This window comes from Lithobates pipiens, unplaced genomic scaffold (genome assembly GCF_037356315.1).
Source record: "Lithobates pipiens isolate NorthernLeopardFrog02 unplaced genomic scaffold, aLitPip1_a1.2 Scaffold_16, whole genome shotgun sequence".
NCBI classification, from domain to species: Eukaryota; Metazoa; Chordata; class Amphibia; order Anura; family Ranidae; genus Lithobates; species Lithobates pipiens.
In genome coordinates this window covers 386,778,471-386,806,129 of record NW_027507748.1, presented here as the reverse complement: position 1 = coordinate 386,806,129, position 27,659 = coordinate 386,778,471, and the positions used below count along the sequence as shown (strand labels likewise).

Genomic DNA, 27,659 nt, shown 5'->3' with positions numbered 1-27,659 from the left:
ACTCCTTTCCAGTAGTGTTAAGGCTTCACCAGGTGTTATGTAGCCCAGTCTCTTGTAGGAATAGGCAATTGTAGGATCTTTTACACACTGTAGTGTCAAGGTGAGGTTCAAGAAGAGAGTTGAAGTCCCAATACCATAGCCCTCATTGCGTTTCACTTTTTTTGTTTAACAGTTTCCATAGAAAACCGGCTTGATCAGTATAAGGGGTGCATACATTAAAGTGTTTGTAACCCAAAAAAAAAAAAGATATCCTGTTCCCTTATAGCAGGTTAAATAGCACAGTGCTTGAGCTGTCTAATCTGCCCCTCTGGAAGCTGTAAAAAACCTGGCTGATCCTGCCAGTTTCTGCCCTCCCCTCTATAACCTGACCAGGTTATCATTGCTACTGAGACCTGACATAGTTGTCAGTCTACGTGCCCCTGTCATCCGCAACTCTCCTCTCTGCTTCTCTGTCCTCTCCCCCTCCCCTCCCTGCTTGTTAGCTTGGAAGTCTGTGTCTCTGACTCTGCCCCCCCCCCCCCCCCCGCTGTGGTTAGTAAAATACAAGAATGTTAAAAAAAATCACTGCGAGCCCCTCTCTTTTAAGCTTCTCTATCTGCACTGTGTAATTGTTTAATAGAAATTAAGCCTCTAAATACCTTTACATGACTCCCGGCCGCTCTTATACTCTGATCCAGAGCTACAGCAGGAGGAGCCGAGCGCCAGCTCGGCAGTCACGTGACTTCCAGCTCACGTCAGACGGAGAGCTTGGCTCCTCCTGCTGTAGTCCTGGATTGGAGTATCAGAGCAGCCGAGAGTCAAGTGACTGGCTTGAAAATACCTCACAAACAGATATTAAGAGGCTTCGATTTTAACAAAGGATAAAAGTTAAAGAGTTTGTAACCCTACATTATAATTTTCTGCCAGCCCCCTATTCTAACTGACCATCCTGCACTGTGTAGGATGGCCTGTTAAAATAAGGGGCTGGCAGAAAATTATAATGTAGGTTTACAAACCCTTTAACTATCTTGAAGGTGGTATTGTTAAGGTCACATACTAGGATCAAGTACTGGCCTTTGGGTCCTCTGCGGAGTCATGCCATGTAAAAGCCACGTAACTTTTGATAGTCGTGAACACACCTCTTTTATTTTCTGGAAAGATGGCCATCACCATATGAGGGTAATCTTTATGAGAGCATTTAGGAACGCTGTCTTTCATGAAGTGGGATTCTTGAATACAGACAACGTCTCTTTTTAACTTTTTAGCTTCCAACTATAATGGTCTACGTTTATACAAGCTATTGAGCCAGTGAGAATTTAAAGAGGCAATCTTAAGAACCATGTGTCATGAATCTGCAATAATGTTCATGTCTATCTGTTTGCTTACCTCTCTGTTGTGTTCAGCTTAGAGATTGATCACTGTTCACCTGTGTGCTTAAGTAATTTTTCCTCAAGCATGGTGCCACCCCAGCCTCTAACAGGAAACACTATATTAACCTCTGCATTGCAAGCCAAGCCTTACCTATCAACATTTGTGTTAAGCATTCCTGTGTCATTTGTGCTGTGTGCTCTGTTTGTTCCATGTACCGGATTTCTCCTGACCATCCCTGCCTGCCTGTTATCCCGACCTTTGGCTTGTCTTGACAACCCTGTCTGCTTGTTGCCCTGACCTTGGCCTGCCTACCGACCATTTCATGTTGCCCTGTGCTGCTGCTTTCTCTCCATTCTCCAGAGCCATCTGTGAGTGTGAGATGGGAGCCCCTAAAAGCCACAAGCTGGAGTCAGCTGCAGCATAGTCCATCCTCACCATCAGAGGCTCTGGTGAAAACCTGTTGGCTCTTAGACCCCACACCCTGGGGAATTTTATGCTCTACCTCCCTGTCTAGGACCATGGCTGTGACCCTGTGTGGCTGTGTAAAGGAACTTTGTAAGTTCTGTATTTAATTGTATTCTATTTTGTATGTATTGCACACTGCCCTCACAGTGCGCACGGCACTAATAATGTTTTCATTACATGTTTAAATTCTTTTGAGTCCTGATTAGAATTAGTCTGCCTATGTTATGCCCCTTGTTACCATAAATGTACAATTGTAATATTAATGTGATACCTACTTAATCATGTGTATAAAAACCTTCAATTGCGATATAATAAAGCAGAACAATTATTTGGAAAGATGCGGAGTGTATCTTTTGTGTCTATTCCCTACTGCAGTGGTTATTATTATTATATATGGTGAGCTTTGCCTAGGAGGGGATTTACAGGTGACCCTGAGAATCCAAAATGAGGAGCTTGAGACAATCCCAGAATTTCTGATAATCAGCCAGCTGATGTAAGCCTTTTGCTTACATTTGAGTTATCAGACTTCCTTGATCCGTAAGGCATTTCCAGGACAAAGGGTACCTATGTTACTCCCCTTAATTGATCTGTATTGATTGGTGGTTATTTGTTATATTCTCACTGTCTACTGTCCATTGGAGTGTTAGGGAATAATAGTGCTGTTCAAAGGTATATGTAGTACATCTGCTAGATAAAATAGTTTAGAGACAAGTAGAGAAGAGAAACAGACTGGCCAGTCGTCATGGGCATTAAATTGAGTAAGGAAATAAAGGGTAAGAGACCCTCAAAAAATGCCCACTGCAAGAGGAGCGCTATAAAATATATGAACCGAAGGTGCGGTTCTACTGAGTCCCTAGATAAATGGTTAGAGTGGACATGGATCCACAATGGGTAACTGTGTTACCAAAGTCCAGAGGAACGAAGAATCATGCAGAGTAAACATCTAGAGAAACAGCAATCTATGTGAGCAGAATAGATGAAGGGTGACAATTAACACTAGACAGAAAGGGACATTTTGATGTTAAGTTGTGGGATGAATTTGGGGTCAGGTACTACAACTAGTAAAGTCAAAACAGAGAAATGAGAGTTGTGACGGATCTCGGATACCACTGCTGGGCATCTCCACCAGACCTGTGTCTCCTGTCCTCTAAACTCAACCGCAGCCTGCAGACTCGCCATAACCAGCCCTTAACCCCTCAATCATGAGACAAGTCACACAGATGTTGAGGGTTAAACATCCAGAGCATAAACTGTTTATTAAGTTTCATACACTTTAAACACACTCCCCTTAGCCTTGCCATAGAGGGGGTAGGGGACAAGGGAGAACCAATGGAAACTCAACACTTGTATATTCAAACAGCTACAGTTGAAGCACATGAAGGGATTATGACAATCAGGCAGCCCCTCCTTACACATCCCCTGCTGGGATGTGTCTCCAGTCCAGAACTTTTGTCTACATGCCATGACCCAACACAATTAAACACAGCAACAAGGGGGGGGGGGGGGGGGGAAGGGATGTAGCATTACATTACATTATCTCAATGGCACTTTGTCTCCAAGTCTTGTAGCTCCATGCTTTGGGAATACCGCCATCTTGTATATGTCTTTATCAGCTAAAAGTAAATTGTATGTGGAATAAAAGTATATATTTAGTCCAGCCGGGCCAATAGGTTTAGGTAGCCAGGAATGGCTCCACAAGCCCAGCCACAGATACCTCATTAACCCGGTTCCGATGAACTGGCGACTCTGGACACAAATGTCTGGAGGTGGCATCTTCTCTAGGTGGTGGGAGACGGCAAGTAGCCCTCCAAATCTCAAGTTCTCTGCTGGGCCATAGTCTGTGGGTAGGAGGCGAGCCCACAGCCCCTTCCAAAACACACAGTGACAGTTTGTTCTGTCACAAGAGTTAAAACAGAATACTTTATATGTTGTCAGAGAGGGAAAATGGGATGAGCACTATGGTTGCCCGTCTGATCACAGAATTATAGAAGCTAGAGTATGTGAAGTATGGGATTACAATACATGGGATGCAAAGGATATCTGAACAAAATAAGGAAAGATGAGCTTAAGCAGGGAAATATATTAAAGAGTTAAAAGAAATTGAGAGAATGATATGCATGTGTTGTGACAAATAGGAAAATGTAAGCGATTTTAGAGAGATATTCGTGTATGTGTGTGAATGCTGGAACCTTTAGATCTATCTCTTGTGTGTGTCATGAATGCAGATGTGACCCCCCTTCTTTGCACTCTCATGAAAGAATGTAGCTGGGATGAGAGATCAGTGATAAGCTGGAAAGACGCCATGCCAATTTCTGTTTTTTAGACAAAACATTAATAACAAACTGTCCCGGATTAATTAATCTGATGATAAATAATGTGATCACAATTGCTTTTTAATCTGTTTTCCAAACATGGTAAAATGAAGGTTACATTTAACAGTGTATTACACAAATTGAATATCCTTTGCTAGTGGAAACAGTGCATTTAAAAAAAGGGAAATTAAGTAAAATGTCCTCATTTAAGGAAGTATATCTGTGTATATATATTAGAATTAGAGTGTGATATTGGGATTATCACTTGAGTATTCATTTCTGATATGAGTTTAACAATTTTATTAATAATATAGATATATATTGTAACTGGTTTAGACAACCTTTGGTTGGAAATGAAGTCCAGGTTATTGGGGAAATTTGTGAAAGGGGATAAGTTTAGATTAAGATAACAATTTTGTAATTTTACATTTATACAATAACCTGTTATTGAGAGGAAAAAAAAGATTAAGATGAGGTTGTTAATTGGTATACAGCTGTCATAACATTTAACAAAGCCAAGATGGATGGGATACATACAAAGTTTTTCTATAAAAATGAAATCTAAAGGTCAGATAATAACTTGGTGTGAGGTCCATGATGTAAAAGCAGTAATAAATAAAATTAGATCACATCAAGTCCACACACCCTGTTAGGATAGATGCCGCCTGCAGCCAGTTGTTTTATAGTTTTTGATCTGGCTGAGAGCTTTCTGTTCTGTCATACACAGATTGTTGGTCCTTTTGTTTTGTTTTTATTTATTTTTATTTTTGAAATCCAAAGCAGAATGTGTGAATTGTGAAATGATGTGCTCCTTTTCCTTGTAAGTGCAGTGGTATAAGCAGAAGAATATTTCAGATTTATGGAGATCTCTGCATGTCTGCAGGGTATTGCTATCATTTATTATGTTATGATATCAGGAAAATAATGCCTGGTGGAAACTAAGGACTTGTGTTATGTAGCTAAAACTAACAACAGAGCATGCAATGAGAAATTATAATATTGCCAGGGAAAAATGTTGTCTTTTTGAAACATGCAAAGTTGCTATTAGCCAAAGTTAGACTATTTTGGACAAATATTAAATTTTTAATGGATCTAACATTCTGCGCAGCAAATATACAGCTAACTAAATGTCTGTCTAATGAGAGGTTCAAAATATGAATTTGCTTGGTTTGTTTTGGTACAAATCTAATGAAAAATGCGTACATTTGAATCCAGCCACCTTATTGCCTCCACTCTACTCTAAAAAAAACGGAAAATTTATATCAAATACTTACCGTAATTTTCCTTTCCTGATAGGCTCCATGGCAGCATACGTGTGGGTAGCCCCGCCTCCACGATTACCCAATAGGACCCAACTCCCATAAATCTTTGCTCCTGGCCACTATCAGTGTTCCGTAACTAGCCGACTCCAGACATTTGGGAGGGAACTCCTGCTGCCATGGAGCCTATCAGGAAAGGAAAATTACGGTAAGTATTTGATATAAATTTTCCGTTTTCCTGAAAGGCTCCATGGCAGCATACGTGTGGGAAATAACTCGCCAAACACACCCGGGTGGGCAAAATGTCGAGCAAAGAACAAAAGTTTATTTAGCATTGTCAACCGACAAAACTTGCAAACCAAAATTAACAGAAGACAGAGCCGCTGGCTCTACACAGTAATGAGAAACAAAGGTATTAATAGAAGACCAAGAGGCCGCTCTGCAAATAACTTCAGGCGCCACATGGCGAGAAGCTGCCCACGATGTTGAAATACTCCGTGTTGAATGAGCTGTTAATGCCTCAGGAGGAGCCAAGCCCTTTGCTCTGTACGCCCTCTGAATGATCTGAATGATCCAGGTAGAGATAGATCTAGCCGAAGCTTGCAATCCTTTATTCTTGCCATGAGGGAGAACAAAAAGAAATTTCGTTTGTCTAAAGGGAGCTGTGACTTCCAAATATTGTTTCAGCGCGTGTCCTACGTCCAGAGGATGAACATCCTGACTCTCTGAGTTTTTGAAAGTGGGAAGCACAATTTCCTGATTCTCATGGAAGACCGAGGTTACTTTGGGATGCGATCCCAACATGGGAATCAATACTGCCCTATCTGGAAAGAAAGTCAGAAAGGGTTCTTCCGAACCTAGATTCCTAATCTCAGAAACTCTCTTGGCTGAGGTTATAGCTACCAAGAAGATGGTCTTGAGAGTGAGATCCCTTATGGACAGAGGCTCCGTAGAATCCTTTCCAAGGTTTGAGAGAAAATCCAGCACTAAAGGGAGGTCCCATTTAGGAAACCTTGGTTTTCTTTGGGGTCTGAGCCTAGTAGCTCCCTTGAAGAATTGTTGTACCAGTGCATGGTTTGCCCAGGAAATACCCGTAAAGGCTGAAATAGCCGATACTTGGACTCTCAATGAACTGATAGCTAGAGGTAAATCAAGGCCTGTTTGAAGAAAGCTTAGTATGTCTTGTATTGTTGGAGAACTGCAAGAATTTTCTCTGGAGGACATATGGGCCGAAAACTTGGACCATATACGCTCATATACCCTATTAGTACTCCCGCGTCTGGAATTGAGAAGGGTTGGGATGACCTCTTCCGGACAACCAAGAGCTTCTAGCCTTTCCCTCTCAAAAACCATACCTTGAGGTTCAGACATGATGGGCATGGATGTAACCTTGTGCCTTGAGATAGCAAATCCGACCTGAGAGGCAGGGGAACTGGCTCTTGATAACTGAGGAGCAGCAGTAGAGGGAACCAAGGTCTGTTGGGCCAGAAAGGAATTACTGCGAGAATCTCCGCCTTCTCTGACCTGAGTCTCCGAAGGAATTGCAGGATCACCGGAACTGGAGGGAAGGCGTAAGCTGTCTGAAACTTCCAATGTTCTGTGAGGGCATCTATCCCATATGCCTGGGGATCCCTGAACCTTGAGTAATATTTCGGAAGCTTCCGATTGCACGGGGAAGCGAACAAGTCGACTTCCAGGGACAATCCTAAGGTCAGGAGCCAATCGAATACTTCCCGGTGTAGAGACCACTCGTTGTTGTCCAACTCGACACGCGATAGGAAGTCCGCCTGAACATTCTGCACCCCTGGGATGTAGACTGCAGAAAGGTTGGACAAATTCTTCTGAGCCCAATTCATTATTGGCTCCGTCTCCTGTAACAGGGACCAGCTGCGAGTTCCCCCTTGCTTCTTTACGTAAGCCACCGCGGTTGTGTTGTCCAACCTTAGCATGACCGAGGCATTCGCTGTCAGATGATGGAATGACCGAAGCGCCTGGAAGGCCGCTCTTAGCTCCAGAACATTGGAGACGACTCTCTGTGATGGAAACGTCCACCTGCCCTGAGCGACCTCCGAAAGGCAGTGAGCGCCCCATCCTCGGTTGCTGGCATCTGAAGTTACCGTGACCCATGAGATGGGAATGATTGAATGGTGGTTGCGCAGGTTCTTCCCCTGTAGCCACCAAAGAAGAGACGTCCTCATGGCTGGAGTGAGGAATATGCGCTGTGTCTGGCTGGATAAGTCCCACTGTTGTAGAAACCCCTTCTGAAAGGGACGAGTGTGCCACTGGGCCCACTTTACCATGGGAATGGTGGCTGACATTGTGCCAATCACCCTCAGACATTGGAGAGCCGAGAGATGGGATGCTGCAAGGGCTGCATGAATCCTGTCTCGTATGACTCCAACCTTCTCTTCTGGAAGGGCGATAGTACCTTCTGCTGTGTTGAACTGCGCCCCTAGGAAAACAAGAGACTGAGTTGGATCTAGGTGACTCTTTTCTAAGTTCAGAAGCCACCCGAACTCCTGTAGAGTGGAGATGACTAGGTCTTTGTGCTCCAAGAGCTGATCTTTGTTCTGGGATAGCAGAAGAAGGTCGTCGAGATAGTGATGGAGACGAACACCTTTGACTCTGAGAAAGGCCACAACTGCCAAAAGAACTTTGGAGAAGACCCGTGGGGACGTTGTTAACCCAAAGGGAAGACATGTAAATTGAAGATGTTGAATGCCTACTGCAAAGCGGAGGTATTGTTGAAACTCCTTTGCCACGGGAACATGGAAGTAAGCGTCCTTCAAATCGACTGATATCATCCAGTCCCCCAGATACACGGACTGCTGGATGGTAAGCAGAGATTCCATCTTGAACTTCTCTTTGCGAATGAAGGAATTGAGATGGGTCAAATCTATTACCGGCCTCCATGTGCCATTTTTCTTTTGAACCAGAAACAAAGGGGAATACATGCCCTCTCCACGTTCTTCTTCTGGAACGGGAACGGCTGCGCCTTGATCCAGTAAAGAGTTCACGTAGGTCAATAGGACTTGTTTCTTCTCTTTTGATTCTGGAAGATTTGTGGGAATAAATCTTAGCTTTGGGGTGCTGATAAAACCCCACTTGTGACCTGAGGAAATTGTTTTTACAGTCCAAAAATCCCGAATTGAGGCCGCCCAAACATGCCTGAAGTGGAGAAGACGAGCCCCCACCTGACAAGTTTGAGCGGGCCCAATTTCAAAAGGATTTCGCGGAATCCTGCTTGCCGGACGAACCCCCTTTTGAGGTATTTTTGAAAGAAGATTGCCTGGATCTCCATGACCTTGAGAATTCTCGACCAGGTCTATAGCTCCGCGCCTCCCTGGCACGATCAGGGCCTTGTCTTCTAGGAAATGGACGCCTTTGATTTTGAAGACGTCTGTCCTGGGGAAGAAACCCAGATTTCCCACCTGTAGCCCGGGATATGGCAGTATCCAGCTTGTTACCAAACAAAGATGACCCCTCAAAGGGAATACGGCACCAGGCCTGTTTGGATGCTGGATCCGCCAGCCATGGACGGAGCCATAACGCACGGCGAGCTGAGACTGCTGCTAACATATCCCGAGATATCAGGCGGATAACATCAATAGATGCCTCCCCCAAAAAGGCAGACGCCATCCTGATTTCTTGAATAGGGGAGTCTTTTGCTGATTCAATAGAAATACCCCTCAGGAATTCCTCTACAGAATCAGCCCAGGATTCTATGGCCTTGGATACCGCTGCCATTGCAAGCACTGGTTTGCAAGCCATTCCAGAAGTCAGATATATCCTCTTAAGGTCTGAATCGATCCGCCTTTCCAAAGGATCTTTAAAGGATACCGTATCCTCTAAGGGTAGGGTTACATATCTCACCAAACGCATGAGCGCTGCATCCACCAGTGGTGCTGACTCCAGGTGCTTCACATCCTCTTCTTTAAAGGGATATAATTTCAGGATTTTTGACTGCATGGAACCCTTTTTATCCACCTTGCTCCATTCCTCGGTAATAATGTCACCCAACTCTGAAAGGAAGGGAAAAAATTGTCGCTCCTTATTGAGCTGTTTAAAGAACTTTCTCTGCTTTGGTGGGGAAGTAACAGGGTCTTCCCACTTCAGAGCCTCTCTCACTGCTTTGACCAATGAAGGCACCAGTCCATAGTCAAAACCTAAACCAGGATCCTCACGGTCAGATTCACTATCTGAGATGGGAGCAGATAGGCGGCTTGGCTGAGAGGATTCCCATGTCTCCTGCAATGGGTTCTCTCCAGGTGGAGGAGCCAATAATTCTGACGGGGATTCACACAGCTGTAGAGCGTCCCTCTCCTGCAGAGACTCCTTCACAACCCGTCTTACTATTGACTCCAAACGCTGGTCTGCATCATCCCTTTCATCTGCAGCTTTGGAGAAGCAATGATCGCATAAGGATACGTCCGAAGGAACAGGCATCCTGCACCCCCAGCATGATTTTTCCGTACGCTTGCTGGAGTGAGCAGCAGGGGGGTGAGAATAATTCTTATTATGCTGTTCAGATCTTGACCTATGCTGGCTAGATCTTGAGGAGGATTTATGGCGGTGTGATCTTGATGATCCACTGCGTCTAGAAGTGTTAGGTTGTGGATCAGACCCAGAAGGGCTGTAAGGGTAAAACAGACAGAGAGAGAAAAGGATATACAGTCAATCCTACCTATGCCAAACACTCTCTCCAATATATAAAAAGCATAAATACTAAAGACCTACCTAACATGAGCGGGCTGGCCACTAGGAGGCAGTAAGGCGTCCATATTCACAATAAACCCACAGTTTAAGAAACACTGCAACTAAAGAGAAAAATAAAACACACATTTTATTTTTTTTTTTTTTATTTTTTTTTTTTTTTAAAAGCATTTCCCCAGCCTAAGGGACACGCTCTTACCTTAAACCGCCGCGCTGACAGCCCCGGGAAGTCGCTGCGACCACTGCAAACATTCCCAGGGTTCTGACAGCTTCCAAAGCCTTTTAAATTTGGCGCCCGTGACGTCATCACCGACGTCAGACGCGAGGCGCTCGCGCGCATGCGCGGGAACCAAGCCTCGGTCTCATACCGGGTTCGCACATGCGCAGAACGCCTGCATAACCCGGAAGTAGGAGAGAGGTTTGCTGGAACGCGGAAGCGAACGCAAACGGCATGGAGGAGACCGCAAGACAAACAAAAGAAATACACACAAATACAATGCTGCCATGGATAGATAAAAGGCTCACCACTCCACCAACGATCACCTGGCCGAACGGACTGGAACACACACGCCATACCTCCAGCAGATAATGGTCACCCATAACAACGGGACACAGACCGTGCGCACTCAGGTAGGAAATCCTTTCTTCAGCGCTACTCTGCAAATACTCTCCATACCCTGCTTAACAGTCAGGGCCTATCGGAGGAAAATTTCTCAGTCAATCAGCCAATCGATCGTCGTGAAGTTTTATTTCCAGGAAAGAAACCATCTGGTCCTACTGGGGAGGACAAAAAAGGAACACTGATAGTGGCCAGGAGCAAAGATTTATGGGAGTTGGGTCCTATTGGGTAATCGTGGAGGCGGGGCTACCCACACGTATGCTGCCATGGAGCCTTTCAGGAAAGTGCTTTTTTTCTCCCTTTTGTGCATCACAAAGACTGCTTCTAGCTCCTTTACACTGGCTGCCCTTTGTGCTGGATCATAGACTCCTTTGCTCTTTAACCACTTCAGATCCGCGCTATTGCCAAATGACGGCATTAGCGCGGACCTACATTTCCGGGACTACGTCTATTGACGTAGTCCCGGTTACGAGCGGCCTGCGCGCCCCCTGAGGGGCGCGCGCGGCGCGCTCTGTGATCGGCGAGTCCGTGAGACTCGCCTGATCACCGATCCGTGCAAGGGGTCGATCCCGACCCCTTATCACGTGATCAGCTGTCAGCCAATGACAGCTGATCATGTGATAGAACGGAGCCGGTAATCGGCTATTATTCCTCCTCGCGCTGACAGCGCGAGGAGAGAAAAAAAAAGCCGATCACCGGCGGCCGTGATCGGGACATCAGTCCCAATCACGGCCATCAATACATGGGACCACCTGCCACCTGCCTGTGCCCACCTGCCTCCCGCAGTGCCATCCTGAAATTAAATAAAAGCAAAAGTAAGTGACCCCCGTCAGTGCCCCCCGTCAGTGCCCATAGTGCCCACAGTGCCACCCACAGTGCCACCCCACAGTGCCACCCACAGTGCCACCCACAGTGCCACCCAATCTGCTCAAAGGTGCTGCACCCCAGTGCCGCCCATCAGTGCCCAGCAGTGCCGCCCATCAGTGCCCAGCAGTGCCGCCCATCAGTGCCCAGCAGTGCCACCTATCAGAGCCACCTATCAGTGCCACCTATCAGTGCCCATCAGTCCCATCTATCTGTGGTACCTATCAGTGCCCATCCGTGCCACCCATCCGTGCCACTTATCCGTGCCACCCATCCGTGCCATCTTATCTGTGCCCATCTTTGCCCATCAGTGCCGCCTTATCTGTGCCCATCGGTGCCGCCTTATCTGTGCCTATTAGTGCCGCCTTAACTATGCCTATCAGTGCCCACCGGTGCAGCCTATCAGTGCCCACCAATGCAGCCCATCAGTGCCCATCAATGCAGCCCATCAGTGCCCACCAATGCAGCCTATCAGTGCCGCCTAATCAGCGCACTTCAATGAAGGAGAAAAATGACCCGTTTGCAAAATTTTATAACAAACTATTAAAACATGATTTTTTTTTTTTTTGCATCTTTTTTTGTTTGTTTAGCAAAAAATAAAACTCCGAGCTGTAACTAAATACCACCAAAAGAAAGCTCTATTTGTGGGAAAAAAATGATAAAAATTTCATTTGGGTACAGTGTTGTATGCCCGCGTAATTGTCACTCAAAGTGCATCAGCGCTGAAAGCTGAAAATTGGTCTGGGACTGAGGGGGGTTTAAGTGCCCAGTAAGCAAGTGGTTAAATATTCTTAAAGATTTTTAACAGACTTTTAAAAACTTTATATCCACGGACATTGTCCCTCTTACTGAGAGACACCATTATTATTATTATTTTTAACTGTCTCCCAACCCACCTCCTGGGTTTGAATATATCCCCAGGTCCCCTTCCCCATACAAGCGAAGAGTCTTTTTCTTTGTTGCTCATATTTGGCACCTTAAAAGTCCCGCCCGAACTAAAAGACTATGTATATAAGATTATGTATATGATTTTTAGGGATGTGATACCTTTTGGATACTCCTCACACCATTAAGCAACTTTTTTTCAGAAGATAAATGTATACAACAATTAACATTCATTTATTCTCTTATAGGCAGCATGCAATGGAGTTTTAAAAGGAATAGGAAAACAAAAAATTGGTGCTGTTGCAACTTTTATTGGCTACTACCTCATTGGCTTACCGGTTGGATTAACGCTGATGTTTCCAGTAAAACTTGGGGTTATTGGTATGATAATTTACTGTATATATCGCAGGAAAATATATATGTGTATACAATGTTTCTGTCTGACTACACTTACCTGTAATACCTGTAATAGTTAGATCAGCAATATCAGCAATATCAGCTGAATTTAGCTTTTCCGGTTCCGATGTTACATGAGCTGCTGCTATAGTCTTAGCCCTTGTACACACAGTCGGACATTCCAACAACAAAATCCATCAGATTTTTTCAGACAGATTTTGTCCGAAACTGGTGTTGCATACACGCGGTAGGACAAATCCAATCGTTCAGAACAGGATGATGTTTGTTCGTTGCGACGGGACTACGTTGGGGCTAGTAGCCAATAGCTTTGGTCTTGTAATGTGCATGCATGCGTGGCACTTTGACTGATCGGAATTCTCTACAAACGATCAGACAAAGTCTGATCGGACCATGTTGTTGGAAAATTTTATATCCAGCTCTCAAACTTTGTTGGTCGGACATTTCGACGGAAAAGGGCAGTGGCATCTCTAGGTTTGGTGTCACCTGGCGTGGTAAAACATGGTGTCACCCCCCCCTAGCCTGCCACAGTGCCCCTCCCACTGCCGCATGGCAGCCACCTTTTATAAAGCAACCAGGGGTGTTATATGAAAGCAGTGAGGATGTGCTCAAGTTCATAATTTGGGCCCTAATACCAGAGAAAGCAATACTGCGCACACAGTGCTCCACTGCAAAAACTGGTTGTGGTTTTCAGAGACTCTAGGTAGCCCCTGCTGCTTATATAGCACAGTAGAGATCCCTATGATTGAGGAGTAGGAATGAGCCAAACACCCCCCGGTTCGGTTCACACCAGAACCTGTGAACGGATCGAAAATTTGCACAAACCTTAGAACCCTGTTAGAACACCGTCAAAAGTGCTAATTTTAAAGGCCAATATGCAAGTTATTGTCCTAAAAAGGGTTTGGGGACCTGGCTCCTGCCCCAGGGGACATGTATCAATGCAAAAAAAGTTTTAAAAACTGACGTTTTTCGGGAGCACTGATTTCAATGACGCTTAAAGTGAAAAAAAGTGAAATATTCCTTTAAATATCGTGCCTGGGGGGTGTCTATAGTATGCCTGTGAAGTGGCACGTGTTTCCCGTTTTTAGAACAGTCCCTGCACAAAATGACATTTCTAACGGAAAAAAAAGTCATTTAAAACTGCTTGTGGTTTTAATGTAATGTCTGGTCCTGGCAATATGGATGAAAATCATTGAGAAAATGGCATGGGTACCCCCCCTGCCAATTACCAGCCCCTTTGGGTCTTGTATGGATATTAAGGGGAACCCCATATCCAAATTAAAAAACAAGACAGGGACTATGTAGGTTTGTTGTTAAGTAGAATCTGTAATTTTGAACTGGTACATGTTTAAAGTGTAGTTCCAGTCAAATCTATTATTAAGCTTTTAGGAAAACATAGGGAAGTGTTATCAGCCTTGTAACATTTTTTTTACTGTCTGTGCACCGCTTCAGAAGATTTCACCTCACTTTCTGTCCCAATGACAAATGTTTTCTGAAAATTTGGGTTTTTTAGTAAAACAAGGATTGGGATAAAGCATCAATGGAGAGGAGACACGTTTTTCCCATATAAACTCTTACAGGAGAGAATTTCCCTTCCTAGGGGTAGATTTCATCTCACTTCCTGTTGTCTCCTTCCGTTTGCAAGTAGGAGACGTTTGTAAGTAGTGATGGACGAACATCTAACGGGACGGTCCACGAACGCGCATAAATGTTCGTGAACCACAGGTTCGCGGCGGGTCCCATTCATTTTAATGGCAGGCGAACATTAAAAACCTCCAGGTCATATTTTCAGCCACAAAATACTTACTAGCTGTGCACACATAGTCCCACAACATGGACAATGACATACCAGAAGTATTAAGCAAATCTATGATCGACAACAACAAGCATTCTTTTTTTATCTGTGAAATTTCGTCAATTCAGGAGCGCATGAAGGCCATGGAGGAGAGGCAAGGCCAGGCTATGAAGGGGGTGCAGGAGATGATCCTTGCAAAAGTTGCCATAATTTTTTTTTATAAGTTATTGTAGCGGGTATCCCAAATTTAGGGGTGACCTGAGAAATAGTTGTCTCGGGTCTTCTAATTGTTTGGACTCTGCCTTGCTGCTGTTTCACCTGGTGTGCAGTTCCCCTTAGGTGTATAGGTGGTGCTGACACTTGTACCTGGGCTTGAACCACAGGTGATGGAGCGGCTATTGGGTGTCCTCTCTCGGCAGCCGTGCAGTGGGTGTGGTCTACCTGCTGTGCATGCTGGAAGAGAGTACAAAAGGTGCAGACGCCATTGTTCTGGCCGCGAGTACCCGGGGACCTGTACCCGGAGAAGTGTATCCCCTCGGGGGGGGATACGAGCATTGACTGTGGGGTCTCGGGCACCTTCAGCCCGAGGCCATGGAGTTCCAGGTAGGCCCAGTACATTTAACTGGATCTACAAAGCCAGAAAGGAAACCCAGGGAGCCCAGATGAGGGCGAACACTCTGACTAAGAGGAAGCCAGGGGAGGATCGGTCCCATAACAGGAGGCAAGTAATAAAGATTGCTGTCTCGGGAGAGGCCTGGTGACCTGTCGAAGGGAAGGATTCCTGCTCCACAGACTGCCTTTGCGGAGTGCTGCTAGCCTGCTGCCTAAGGAGAAATCTCCTTGACTTTGTCCTTGGAGGGGACTAAGTCACTGTTCGAGCTACATGCCGGCTGTTAAAAAGTCACTGTTTGTAGTATCGCTGCAGAACTGCTCAGCAGTCACAATGCTGCACAGTAGAAATGCACTATACTATGCTTTCTATTTTATACGTGTATTACACCCCTATATACTACACACCAAATATTACACCTATACCAGCCCTTAAAAGGACTTTTGTGGACCTATATTAGTTAGCCATTTGTGTGGCTACAGTCTGTCCCTGTGACACACAGCAACCTCTCCCTACACTGACAAATGAGCTGCAGAACCGCTCAGCAGTCACAATGCTGCACAGTAAAAATGCACTATAATATGCTTGCTATATTTGAAAGTATATTATAAGTGTATTACACCCCTATATACTGCAGACTAAACAATAGCACACCTATACCAGTCCGTAAAAGGACTTTTGTGGACCTAATAGCTAGTGATTACAGACTGTTCCTGCTCCACACAGCAACCACTCCCTACACTGACAAAAGACAGAATGTAAAATGGCAGCCAGATCAGGTCTATTTATAAGATAGGGGGTATGTCCATGTGCTGAAATGTCTCAATTGGCTGTCCTGTACCACATGATGGATGTGCCATGGGTCAAAGTTCTTCACAATGTAAAAGAATATGGTGGCCACGAACAGCTCTATATGTCCGCCAGTTTGGTGAATAGTGAACGTGCAAAGTTTGTCGCAAACTGACCGCGGGGGGAACCGCAAGGCTATCTCTATTTTTTAAGTTGGATGTTTGAAAGTAGAGGACTGCCTTATATGCTCTGCATAAATTTGGGCCTAAGGTGTTGGTGTTGCCACAACACGGTGACTCTTGGTGGGCGCTGAAACGCCCTGCTGTGAACTATTATATCAAGAATTGTAATTGCATGCCATTGTTGAACAGTGGTAGAAAAATTGGGCCTTTGGTGGTGGTGCCATAACACTGTAAGTCCTCACAGTTACTCTTGGTGGGCACTGGAACGGGCCCTGCTGTGAAATATTATATCAAGAATTGTAATTACATGGCCAGTGGCCAGCAACCACACAGAGTCCCACATCCCTCCCCTAAGCCCTCCTGCTAAAAGGACAGGAACCTTGACAAGGCCACAGCTGCCTTCCTCAGCCACGCAACAACTGCAATCAGTATGGCCCCAGATGCAGCTGAGGGATTTGGCTATCTGACAGCTAAAAGGTTACGAGATATGGATGTTGAGCAAAGGAGGATGCGTGAGGTACTAATCCTAAAGCTTCTCAACAAGGGGAGGAGGGGAGAAATTTCTTCCAAAACCCAAATCTCTGATTTGGATGCCTTACCACCCACCACAGCAATCCCACCCACCACAGTAGCCCCACCCGCCACAGCAGCATCCCGGACATTGGCAATTCCAGCCCCAAGACCCCCAACAATCTCTCTAGGCTGGGGATTTTCAGCCATACAATTTTTAATTTGCCTTTTTTTTGTTTTTTAAATTATGCTTTTAGTTGTTATATTATTTTTCTTTTTGTATGCAGAGAATGCACTTTTTGGTTAAGTTATAGAATTTTGATTTGGATGGCAGATAACATGTCTAATTTATTTTAGTTTATTTTTTGATTAATGCACAAGAAAAAAAATGGCCTCAGCCCATGTGGAAGGGAGCCATGACAGCGATGGTCTGGGTTCAGTCTGGTCTGTCAAAAAAACGCGGCATACCGGTCATCTGCTTCTGCTCTGATCTCTCGGAGTCCAGCACATTTTTGTGCTCCCTATTAAGTGTGCTCCTCGGGTTCCCAGTTTTGCTCTTCACATAATTGAGTCCTGCCCTAGGGTACAAAGGCTTCATCAATTCCAACAGTTTCTCCATTGCTGCCTTCCTCTTGATTTTTATAGGACCTTTTTGTGATCCCTATTAAATAAAAAAAAAATAAAAAAATAGAAAAATACTTGGCTATGTGTTTTACTTAAAATAACAGTTTGGAAGTAGGCAGGTGCATTTAAAAAAAAATGCAATGTAAAATTAACTAGCGGTGGCCCGGTCTTCTGACGCCGTCACCTTCTCTTCTTCTTCTCTTCTTCTTCTTCTTCCTTGAGATGTTGACTCGACTATGTCTCCAGCCGCAATGACAGGGACACGTTGTGCGGCGACTTATATAGGGACAAGGGGCGGGGTCACTGGATGATGTCACATGGTGACCCCACCCCTTATGATGTCACAGTCCCAGGGGATGCTCCCACCCCTTGTCCCTATATAAGTCGCCACACAACGCGCCCCTGTCATTACGGCCAGAGATAGCGTAGAGTCAACATCTCAAGGAAGAAGAAGAGGAGAAGGCGGCGGCAGTGGCGACAGAAGACCGGGCCACCGCTAGTAAAAGAGCTGGGAGAAGAAAGCGGAGGCCCGGCAAGAAGAACCGAAGAGGGGGACAAGACCCCCGAAGTCGGAAGAAGACCCCCGGATGGCGGCGATGAGGAAGAAGAAAGCCAGGCTCCTCCGTTATTAAAAGAGCTCGTAAAATAGCAGAAGATAGTGGAGGAGTCCGGCGATAAGACCTCCCAAGATGGAAGACCACCGGAGCTTTGCAATAAATTATTTTAAAAACGTGTTGTGTTTTTTTTTACAATTTTTTCACCAGGTGAATGGGTAGGGGTACATGGTACCCCAATACTCATTCACATAGGGTGGGGGGCCGGTATCTGGGGCCCCCTTCTTATAGGGGGGTCCCGGGTACCAATAAGCCCCCCGCCCGCAGACCCCGACAACCAACGGCCAGAGTTGTCGGGAAGAGGCCCTTGTCCTCATCAACATGGGGACAAGGTGCTTTGGGGTGGGGGGCCGCAGGGCCCCCCATTCCCCAAAGCACCCCACATGTTGAGGGCATGCGGCCTGGTATGGCTCAGGAGGGGGGGCGCTCACTCGTCCCCACCCCCTTTCCTGACTGACCGGGCTGCGTGCTTGGATAAGTGTCACCATTTTTTCGCCATAGGGCTTCCCCTTTAAGTCCATACCAGGTGAAGGGCCAGCAAGGTGTCAATCTCGCCGATGGAGGCGGCAACATTGACTTCCTGTGCTAGTCCCATCTACCTGGAGCCGCGTTCAAAATGAACAGACTTTTCTCCGTGTGAGCAAGTCCGTTTATTTCAAAAGTACGGCGGACTAGCACACAGATGGCCGAATTGTCCGCCGGACCCTGCAATTTTGAGTCAAAACTTCTTTCTAAGTCCGCCGGACTTTTGGGAAAAAAAAGCCCGCCGGAGCCCACACACGGGTGGATTGCCCGCTGGACCCTGGTCCGCCGTATAGTCTGATCGTTTGTACGCGGCATAAGTGCCAGTTATCTTGGGGGAAGCAATAGCAACCAGGTTGCATTTTCTAACCTGCCCATTTATAGAGTAACTTCCTTTTTGTTGAAAAAAAAAAGCATTCTCCTTTGGGTGATCTAAGTTCATTGCAGGGATTTTAATATATTTTGTTGTAGATTGCTATCTTGTTTTTGTGAAGAAATAGCTGTTTGTGTCCATGTGCAAAATTAATGTGAATGGTAGAAATTTTGTAATTATCATAAATAAAAAATAATCAGCCACTGCACGTGCAGGGTTTTATTGAGGAAAGTTACAGGATCTGCATTCCTTTAGATGTGAGTTCCCTTTGGCAGTATCTCACTAAAAATGACATTGTTGCAGGGGATGCCCAACTTGTATGTTAGTGTAGCCTTCTGGGAAAATCAGTAAACAGTCACACAAGCAGGAAATTACATTGCTGGGGAGTATTCATCGTGCGTACGCGGCATTAAAGAAAAATAATAAATGCACTTTTTTTGCAGGTAAAGTGTGGAAAGTGTTGCACCAGTGATCAGTAGATCACTGATGCCATGCAGGTCTCCTACAGACCAGATCAGATTTTCTGACGGGAAATGTTGGATGTCAGGCTGTTGGTGGCAAATCCGACCGTGTAAATGCTCCATCGAACAGTTGTCAGACTTTGTCCCCAAAATGTTCCACAAATGTTGGCTAGCATGTTCTCAAATTTTCCGCCAACAAATGTGTGTTGTCAGACTTTCCCATCGTGTGTACACAAGTCCGTCAGACAAAAGTCCGAAGTACAAACATGCATGCTCGGAATCAAAGACGAGCCTGAAGCTCTCGATATTGTAAAACTAGCGTTCGTAATGGAGATATCACATTTGTGATGTGGCAAATTATGAAATCTCTCAATGCAGCACATTCACTTCTTCTTTATAATGGTATAATAATGAAGCTTCTTTGCTGCTGATATTCACAGAGTTTGGACACACAGATTTTTTTTCTAGTAATCTCCAGAATAATAAGTTTTTTTCCTAGTGATCTCCAGAATAATATGTTTTTTTTTTCTAGTGATCTCCAGAATAATGTTTTTTTTTCTAGTGATCTCCAGAATAATGTTTTTTTTTTCCCCACTGATCTTGAGAATAATTTATTTTTTGTGTGTGTTTTTTTCTAGTGATCTCCAGAATATTTTTTTTCTAGTGATCTCCAGAATAATATGTTTTTTCTTTTTGTGTGTCACATTACCACAACACCATTATTATCTTGTATTTTTTAACTTCAAAAGATAGAACTATGTTGGTGTCCCTTGTTAATTTGACATTGTATTTTTCAAATGTACCTGCCTACTCACAAACAAATGGTCCTTTTTGAAGTAAAACACATAGCCAAGTATTTGTCAAAACACATTTTTTTAATTGAATAGGGAGCACAAGGTCATATCAAAATAAAGAGGAAGGCAACGATGGAGAAACAGTTGGAATTGATGAAGCCTTTGTACCCCAATTATTTGACTGTCAAAATTGGTAATCTGAGGAGTCCATTCAATAGAGAGCACAATACAGTCCAGGACTCAGAGAGATCAGGAGCAGCAGCAGATGACCTATATGTCCCGAGGCTGTGGTCTTCCAGAAGCCTGCGTTTTTTGCCAAACCACACTAAACCCAGGCCATCACTCTCAACACTTGCTTCTAGACTTCCTTCCATGCTGCTGTGGTGGGTGAGGTGGCTGTTTTGGTGGAGGTGGTGGAGGAGCATGGTCCAACACACAGAGGTGTGTTTGATGGGTAAGTTTGCCCCTTGTCCCTTTTTTAGGGCCTGGAGAATTATTTCCTCACTTATAGTATGCTGGTCCTCCACCATCTGTTTTAATTTATTGCCTGTCAGGCATCCAAACGCCTCCTGGCCATCAGGAGCCGTGCTAATTGCTGCTGTAGCATGGTGAAGAAAAGCAGCCCTGGCCTCCTCCTCCTTCCTGGACTTCCTGGCCCTTTTGGCTGGAGGGCGGTGGGGAGGAACCTGCATTCAGGTCAGGTTGCTTGCCGCCACGGCCTCCTCTTGGCTGAGGCTGAGACTTTCCTGTGTATGAAAATAGTACATAGTTTTAGTTTTTTGGTCATCACACACAATTTTGGGTTCATGACTGTTGCAAATTGAATATTAATAAATAAAAAAGACTATCATTCTGACTCCAGCATTTTTCATTCTTGTCCCAATCATTTTTGGCTACTACTGTCTATTGATATATAAATCACATTGTTAAATCAGAAATGTGTGATCAATAATATCTAGTTAACAGCATTCAGTTTTTTTTTACAAGAAATATGTTCAACAATGCTATACCTGGGCCAAGCTGGGCTCCTCCACATCTTCTTCCTGGGTGGAAGGCCCGGGTTGGACCTCAGGAGCCTCAGCTGATGTTGAAGGAAGTGTTGATAATGATGGCCTGTGTTCCGTCTGGTCGGACAAAAAATGCAGGCTGTGGTAGTACCACAGCCTGGGGACATATACATCATCTGCTGCTGCTCCGGATCTCAGGGAATCCTGAACTTTCTTGCGCTCCTTATTATATGTGTTCCTCAGGCTACCAATTTTGGCCTTCAAATAGTTGATGCCTGCCATGGGATATACAGGCTTCACTAATTCCAACAGTTTCTCCATTGTTGCCTTCCTCTTTACCTTGTTAGAATTGTCCTTGCATTTTACTTGCCAAAGACATGGCAGCTCCTTGTATTTTTCAATAAAGTCTGGCAGAAAATCTGGGGCTGTAAATTTATGAACCATTTTATCTGCAAGACACAACATAAGACAAACCCTAATGTCAGACTAAACTCTCCTAATCTTGTCACAATATAGGCCTCAATCTATAAGCAGTATGGGCCACTAACCACTGATGGCACAATTTACAATTGTACCTTTGTTTGAACAATCTGTGATAAGGATCCTCTGTACTCCCCTCAAAGATTGAATGTACGTCCATTACATTGACCGCTTGTTATACTTTATATACACTGTGCATGCGTCAAACTCCGCCCTTTCCTTCTTTCTAGTGTATTCCCTGCTTCTTCTCTTTCGGGGGCCAGTGGGAAAGCAAATGGCGGAGAGACAGCAGGTGCGTGCAGAAAGAAGCAACGAGGAAAGCCTGGAGTAAGGCAGTTCCCAATCCAGTAGGAGATATAAGGCCTCAAATATGTCTTTTGAAGAGATGGTAGAGATGGTGGACATCTTAAAGAGGACAGACTGTGATGGGAATCATGGGCCGTACAGACACCCTAATGTGAGAAAGACCAAGATCGTAGCTAAAGTTGTCAGAAGTCTGCACAGGAATTTTGGGGTACGACGATCAAAGGATCAGTTGAGGAAATGCTGATCAGACCTGAAATTGAGGGAGAAAGATCAGTATAGAAATATCAAGAAAGTGCTGCAAAAAAGTAAGTATTTGTCGTGTGTTCCTATTATTATTATTACTTTCATGCTGGTCCATGTGCTTTTCTTTACTGTTGTACAGTTTAAAATGCCAAGTTTGAGGTTTGTGGACACAGGAATCGTTCGCATTAAACATCATTCGTTCAACCACTAATACATCGCTTTTGGCAAATGCAGGTTAACTACATTTGTTAAGGCCTATTTGGATTAAAATAAGTTTATTATATTGTTGTCTAGATGTGTTTGAAACTATAATGAAATGACAACCTTATTCAGTGTGAGGAGAGGACACTCAGCAGCTGTTTACACATTTGGATTATACGTTTTTTGTAGTCACATAGGGGAGAAAAAAATAGGGAGATCTGAGGACACCAGTAACCTCACACCAAATGAAGAAAGGCAACTCACCACACACCCTGAAGATGGGGATGCAGATGTTCAGGAAGTGCTGGGTGAAGTGGTAGAAATGGTGTCAGTGTCTCAGACCACAGCTTCAGGTGATAGATGGAGGCCTGCATGTTTTTAATACATGTTGTGTTTTTTATCCCTAGGTGATGTGGATGTTGTGGAAGAAGAAACTCATTTCAGCAGTGCAAGTTCACAAATCTTGATCAGGGAGATCATAGTTTTGTAATCGTGATTTGTAAGAACTGAAAAAAAAACATCCATGATGTTCAAAAAAGACTGGGCAACATCATCAATATTTTAGGGAAAATCTAAACCCAAATTACATTTTAAAGTTATGTTGTACATGTTTTTACAGTTTTTTAAGAATCACAGCCAAATTTTGAAGATGCACACAGTGTGTCAACATGTGCTATCTCCCATCATGGGATATCAATGTACGCGTTTTGTGAATGCAACCCCTTCCTCCAAACTAAAGTAGGCGAGAGGAAGGGTTTGCACCCCTGAAAAAGATTGATCCCCCATGATGGGTGTTAGGTGCTCGTCTTCCGTGTATATACCCTGGTAGCCTAGGCTAGGACGGAGGAGCGGAGGTCCCGGTCACCGGTGGACAATCACCACACATACACACAATTGTACGTGAACAATGACTGTGAGTTTATTGGAGCATACACAGTAGTTTTATGCAGTTTGAGCTAAAGCACAGCCCTGTGGTTGAGCCAATCAGGGATCGCCACATTAAATATGCAAGATGGTATATTTTACTACGTCATCATGGCTCTTTGCACAAGCAATATCTCTGCCTAGCAGCAAAAGCTAAATATATATATATATAGTTTAGAATGTTCTTAGGCGTGATGCAAGATAGGCCTGTGGTCTAACGCCATGAAGTTACTTCTGCTCTTAGAAAGGGAAGTAGCTTAACCGCATCCATCTGTTCTGTACAAACAACTAACCTTGTGATCATTCCAATATCCCGTACAAGCAAAAACACATATGACCTTAAGCAATAGGTTTCCACGGGGTCACGCTATCAGTAATTTTCCATTACCCAAAATGTATCTCTCTAACAAAATGGTTCCTTTATTACCTTATAATCCTCCCTTTGATCATCCTGTTGAAAACAGGAAGATCACATATCATCTATCCCATTTGTCACGCATTCTTCCTGGTACCATACCTTAGGATCATGGAAAAATGCGTCTAATTTAATAGTTTCATTTCTGGTATGTGATGCTTTAACAATTATACACTTTATAAATCTATAACAGGCATATAGGAACAAAATAAAAAGGAGTATCATTATTATAGTCATGGCGGTGTTTTTTAACCATGCAAGTATTCCCTGGCCAAAGCTTAGGCTGGCAAGGGGGTCCCATGTTTTGGCAACGTTTCTAGCCTCATCCTGTAGTTTACTTACTTCTTCCCGGTGCTGTGCAATTATGTCATAGTAATCGGGTACCTCAATACTTGTATTATGAAACCAGGTACAACACTCGTAATCTTCTGTAATTTCACATAGCCCGGTTAAGGCTGCACTCATACTTTCTATGGCCAACTCATGCAGCTCCAGTTGTTACCTGATTGCCCTAGTTTCTAGATTTAATTTAGTGATGTCATCAGAATTCTTTTCTAATATTTCGTCAATAATCCCAGTGTAATTTGTCTTTTCATTAAATCTATTCCCCATCCGGTCCATGAGGGGAACCAGGCCCATGCCATATCTCTTTCAAGAAATAACTCCCTTTTATTACGGTGTCTGAGGGGGTATCTGGGATGTACACTAGCCTCAAGAAGGTGACTTCCCTTGCTATCCCCCAACACACCCATGATGGGAGCTAGGGCTGCAAGGTAACACCACCCCTGGGGTCTAGTGGGGATCCAAGGGTGGCAGAGTTTGCCACAGCAGATATAAGTAGTATTTCCTAGAGCTAAAGGCCGTTGGTTGAATACTCTCCTCATGTTATCAGAAAGACCAGAGAGGGCTAGACTTGATAATAATTGTCCTACTGTGGAACTGGAACTGGAGCTAAGAAAGTTTAAAAGAGTGATGTTTAGGGCGGGATCTGAAGTGTGAAAGAAAGAAGGATTGGCGATCGATGTCATTGAGATGTTGAGTTTTGCTTGTTGGCAAACTTCAGCTCCGTCTGTGGAGTTTCCCAGCCTAAAACACCAGTCTGGGAAGTGACTTCTACCGATAATTTGGAAAGTAAGGGTTTTATTTGAAAGTGCTCTTGTGACGTTTGTTAGGACGATAGGAGGGGTGCCATTGAGGAGAGGGGTGAAGTTTAAGGGTATGGCCATTAAGGGGATCCTAGCAGTGCTGGGGTGAAGTTTACTACATATCCAACACTTTTCAAATCCAGATTTCTGGGCATAGCTATATTTAAATTGCAATAACAACATTTTAGCGGAAAAGGTTTTTGGGGCCTTGCTCCTTTTATGTCTAACATGTGTATTATTTGGTTGTGGGATATCGGGGGTCCCACAAATACCCTGTATGGGTCCCAAATCTTCAGGGTGATAGATACAGTTAGATATCAACCAGGTGGGTAAGAACACAATTAAAGCTGTACAAGATAAGAGGCACAAGGCCTTCATGGACATTGACAGGGGAATCATTGTGTCCGGCTATCTAAGGTCTTGTCCTTCTTCGTCGTTTCCTGTCGGGGTGTCCAGCTCCGTTTTGTCTTTTTGGAAGGGATCAGAGTCTGTCAGAGATATTTGTTCTATCCCTTTTTGGGCTTCTCGCAACTTCTGATCCAAGGTAAGTTGGAGCTGTTCTTGGGTTTGAGGGAGTAAGGATGCACTTTCTTCGAACAAGCTGTCTTCCTCCCGGGCTGATGAGATAGGGATAAGGCGGTTGGATGTTGACGTCTCGGTTGGAGGGTCCGGAGTCGAGGGGGGCTGCGGGCACCTTTTAAGACGACTGGCATGGATCCAGGTGTTCCCCATATCCGTCAGTACTGCTGTTCTCAATACCTTTTCCACCTTCCATGGTCCTGAGAAAGCCGGTCCGATACTCTTTCTTTGTGCTAATTGTTTGATCAGCACTTTATCCCCAGGGATGAAGGGATGCGTTGGTTCTGTGGGAAGAGGAGAAAAGGTGACAGAAACTTGTTCATTTATTTCGTGGAGCATACTTACCAGATTTTTCACGTACATTTCCTGTTGGGAATAAATGTTAATGTCAGAGTTAGGGTCTAATGGAGAGTATGAGAATGCAACTTGCTTCAGGTATTCCCAGTACCTTCCCCTCTTTTGTCCAAAGACCCTCGGGGTCTTTGGTCAATCCTGCAGCGACCCAGAAATGAACGTCCTGGTCTGTGGCCATTGTTTGTATTTGTGCTACAATTGTTTTGAAGTTGGATGAAGTGAAATGTTCTTTAAAGAAAACTGTTGTGGGGGCAGGGGGGTTAGGGGAGGAGGCGGCAGCTTGCTTTGCAGTTCTATCAGCTAGGGCGTTACCCTTGGATATTTTGCTGTCGTCCGAGGAATGGGCTTTTACCTTGATAATAGCCACTTCCTTTGGAAGGAGGATGGCCTGGAGAAGAGCCATAATATGTGTGGAATTGGCAATTAGTCTATTGTCTGCGGTTTTGAAACCTCTATTAGCCCATATCACACCAAAGTCATGCACCACTCCGAAAGCATATCTACTGTCGGTGTGAATGTTCACCTTTTTATCAGTGAATAGAATGCAGGCTCTAGTGAGAGCTTCCAATTCTGCTACTTGAGCCGAAGAGGGAGGTAGTGGCTTGGCTTCTAGCACCTTGTCTGGTAATTGGACTATCACGTAACCTGTTAGGAAAGTGGAATCAGAGGGGCGGGAGCAACTATCGTCAACTAAAACATCTTCCGCATCTGTAATAGGTGTATCCGTGAGATCAGGTCTAGGGGATGTGATGGATTCCACTTTTTCCACACAGTCATGAAGCTGGTCTGGGTCTTGTGGTAGACGCAGCATGGAGTGCAGGAGGCGGACAGCAGGGTTGCTAGCGGGAACATATTTAAGAGATAGATTGTCAGTGTTCATAAGGGTAATCTCATAACCGCTGAGCCTTTGTGAGGTCATGTGTTGGGTGTTCATGTTCTGTATGAGGTGGGTGACAGAATGGGTGGTGAAAAGTGTCATTGGGTGGCCCAAGACCATTTTGTTAGCGTCCTGTACTGCCATAGCACAGGCTGCTAAATTCTGGAGACATGACGGCATGCCTTGAACCTGGACAGGGAGTTTCTTGGATAGGTAAGAAACCGGGCGGTATCCTGCTCCATGTTGTTGTGTGAGAACCGCGGCAAAAGAGGTCCCTGAAACTACACAGTACAGCTGAAAAGCTTTACCATAGTCTACCAATCCCAGGGCGGGTGCACATGACAGACTGTTTAATAGAGCTTGAAAAGCTTGTAGTCTGTCTTCAGTCCAATCTATTAATTTAGGGGCTGTCGAGCCAGTAGCCTCTCTTAGGATACTATCATAATGAGAACAGTCAGGAATCCATTGGCGGCAATATACCATTGCACCCAAGAACGAGAGTAGGGCAGCTTTGTCTTTTGGGGGACTGAGAGCTCGAAGGGCTGCGGCACGTTTGGGGGACACTAGCCGTGTCCCTTCCTTTAGAATGCACCCTAGGTATTCTACCTGTGGCTGGCACCATTGTATTTTCTTCCTTGATGCTAGATGCCCGGCGTGAGCTAGGTGTTGTAACAGTGATGTTGAATCGACCGCACAATCTTCAGCAGTTCGACTGCACAGGAGCAAGTCGTCCACATACTGTATTAGTACCGACCCACGCTCAGAAGTCCAAGACTTGACAGTCTCGTTGAGTACCATAGAGAAGGCGGCTGGACTGTCTACATACCCTTGCGGTAGGCGTGTCCAGGTTAGTTGGCCCCCGGCCCAGGAGAAAGCAAACATAGGTTGAGCTTCCTCTGCAATGGGAATGCTAAAGAAAGCATTCGCTAAATCAATTACTGTGTAGCATAGAGAGTCTGCCAGTATGCATGAG

At 44.7% G+C, this 27,659-nt stretch overlaps 1 protein-coding gene across 1 annotated transcript in view; it reads left to right on the top strand.

The window, feature by feature from the left end:
- LOC143983036 (multidrug and toxin extrusion protein 2-like) overlaps positions 1-27,659 on the top strand; it is a 447,238-nt gene that overhangs the window by 367,182 nt on the left and 52,397 nt on the right. Inside the window, exon 14 of the mRNA XM_077482263.1 lies at positions 12,716-12,848. Within this exon, the coding sequence (XP_077338389.1) occupies positions 12,716-12,848 (133 nt within the window). The remainder of the gene's footprint in view (positions 1-12,715; positions 12,849-27,659) is intronic.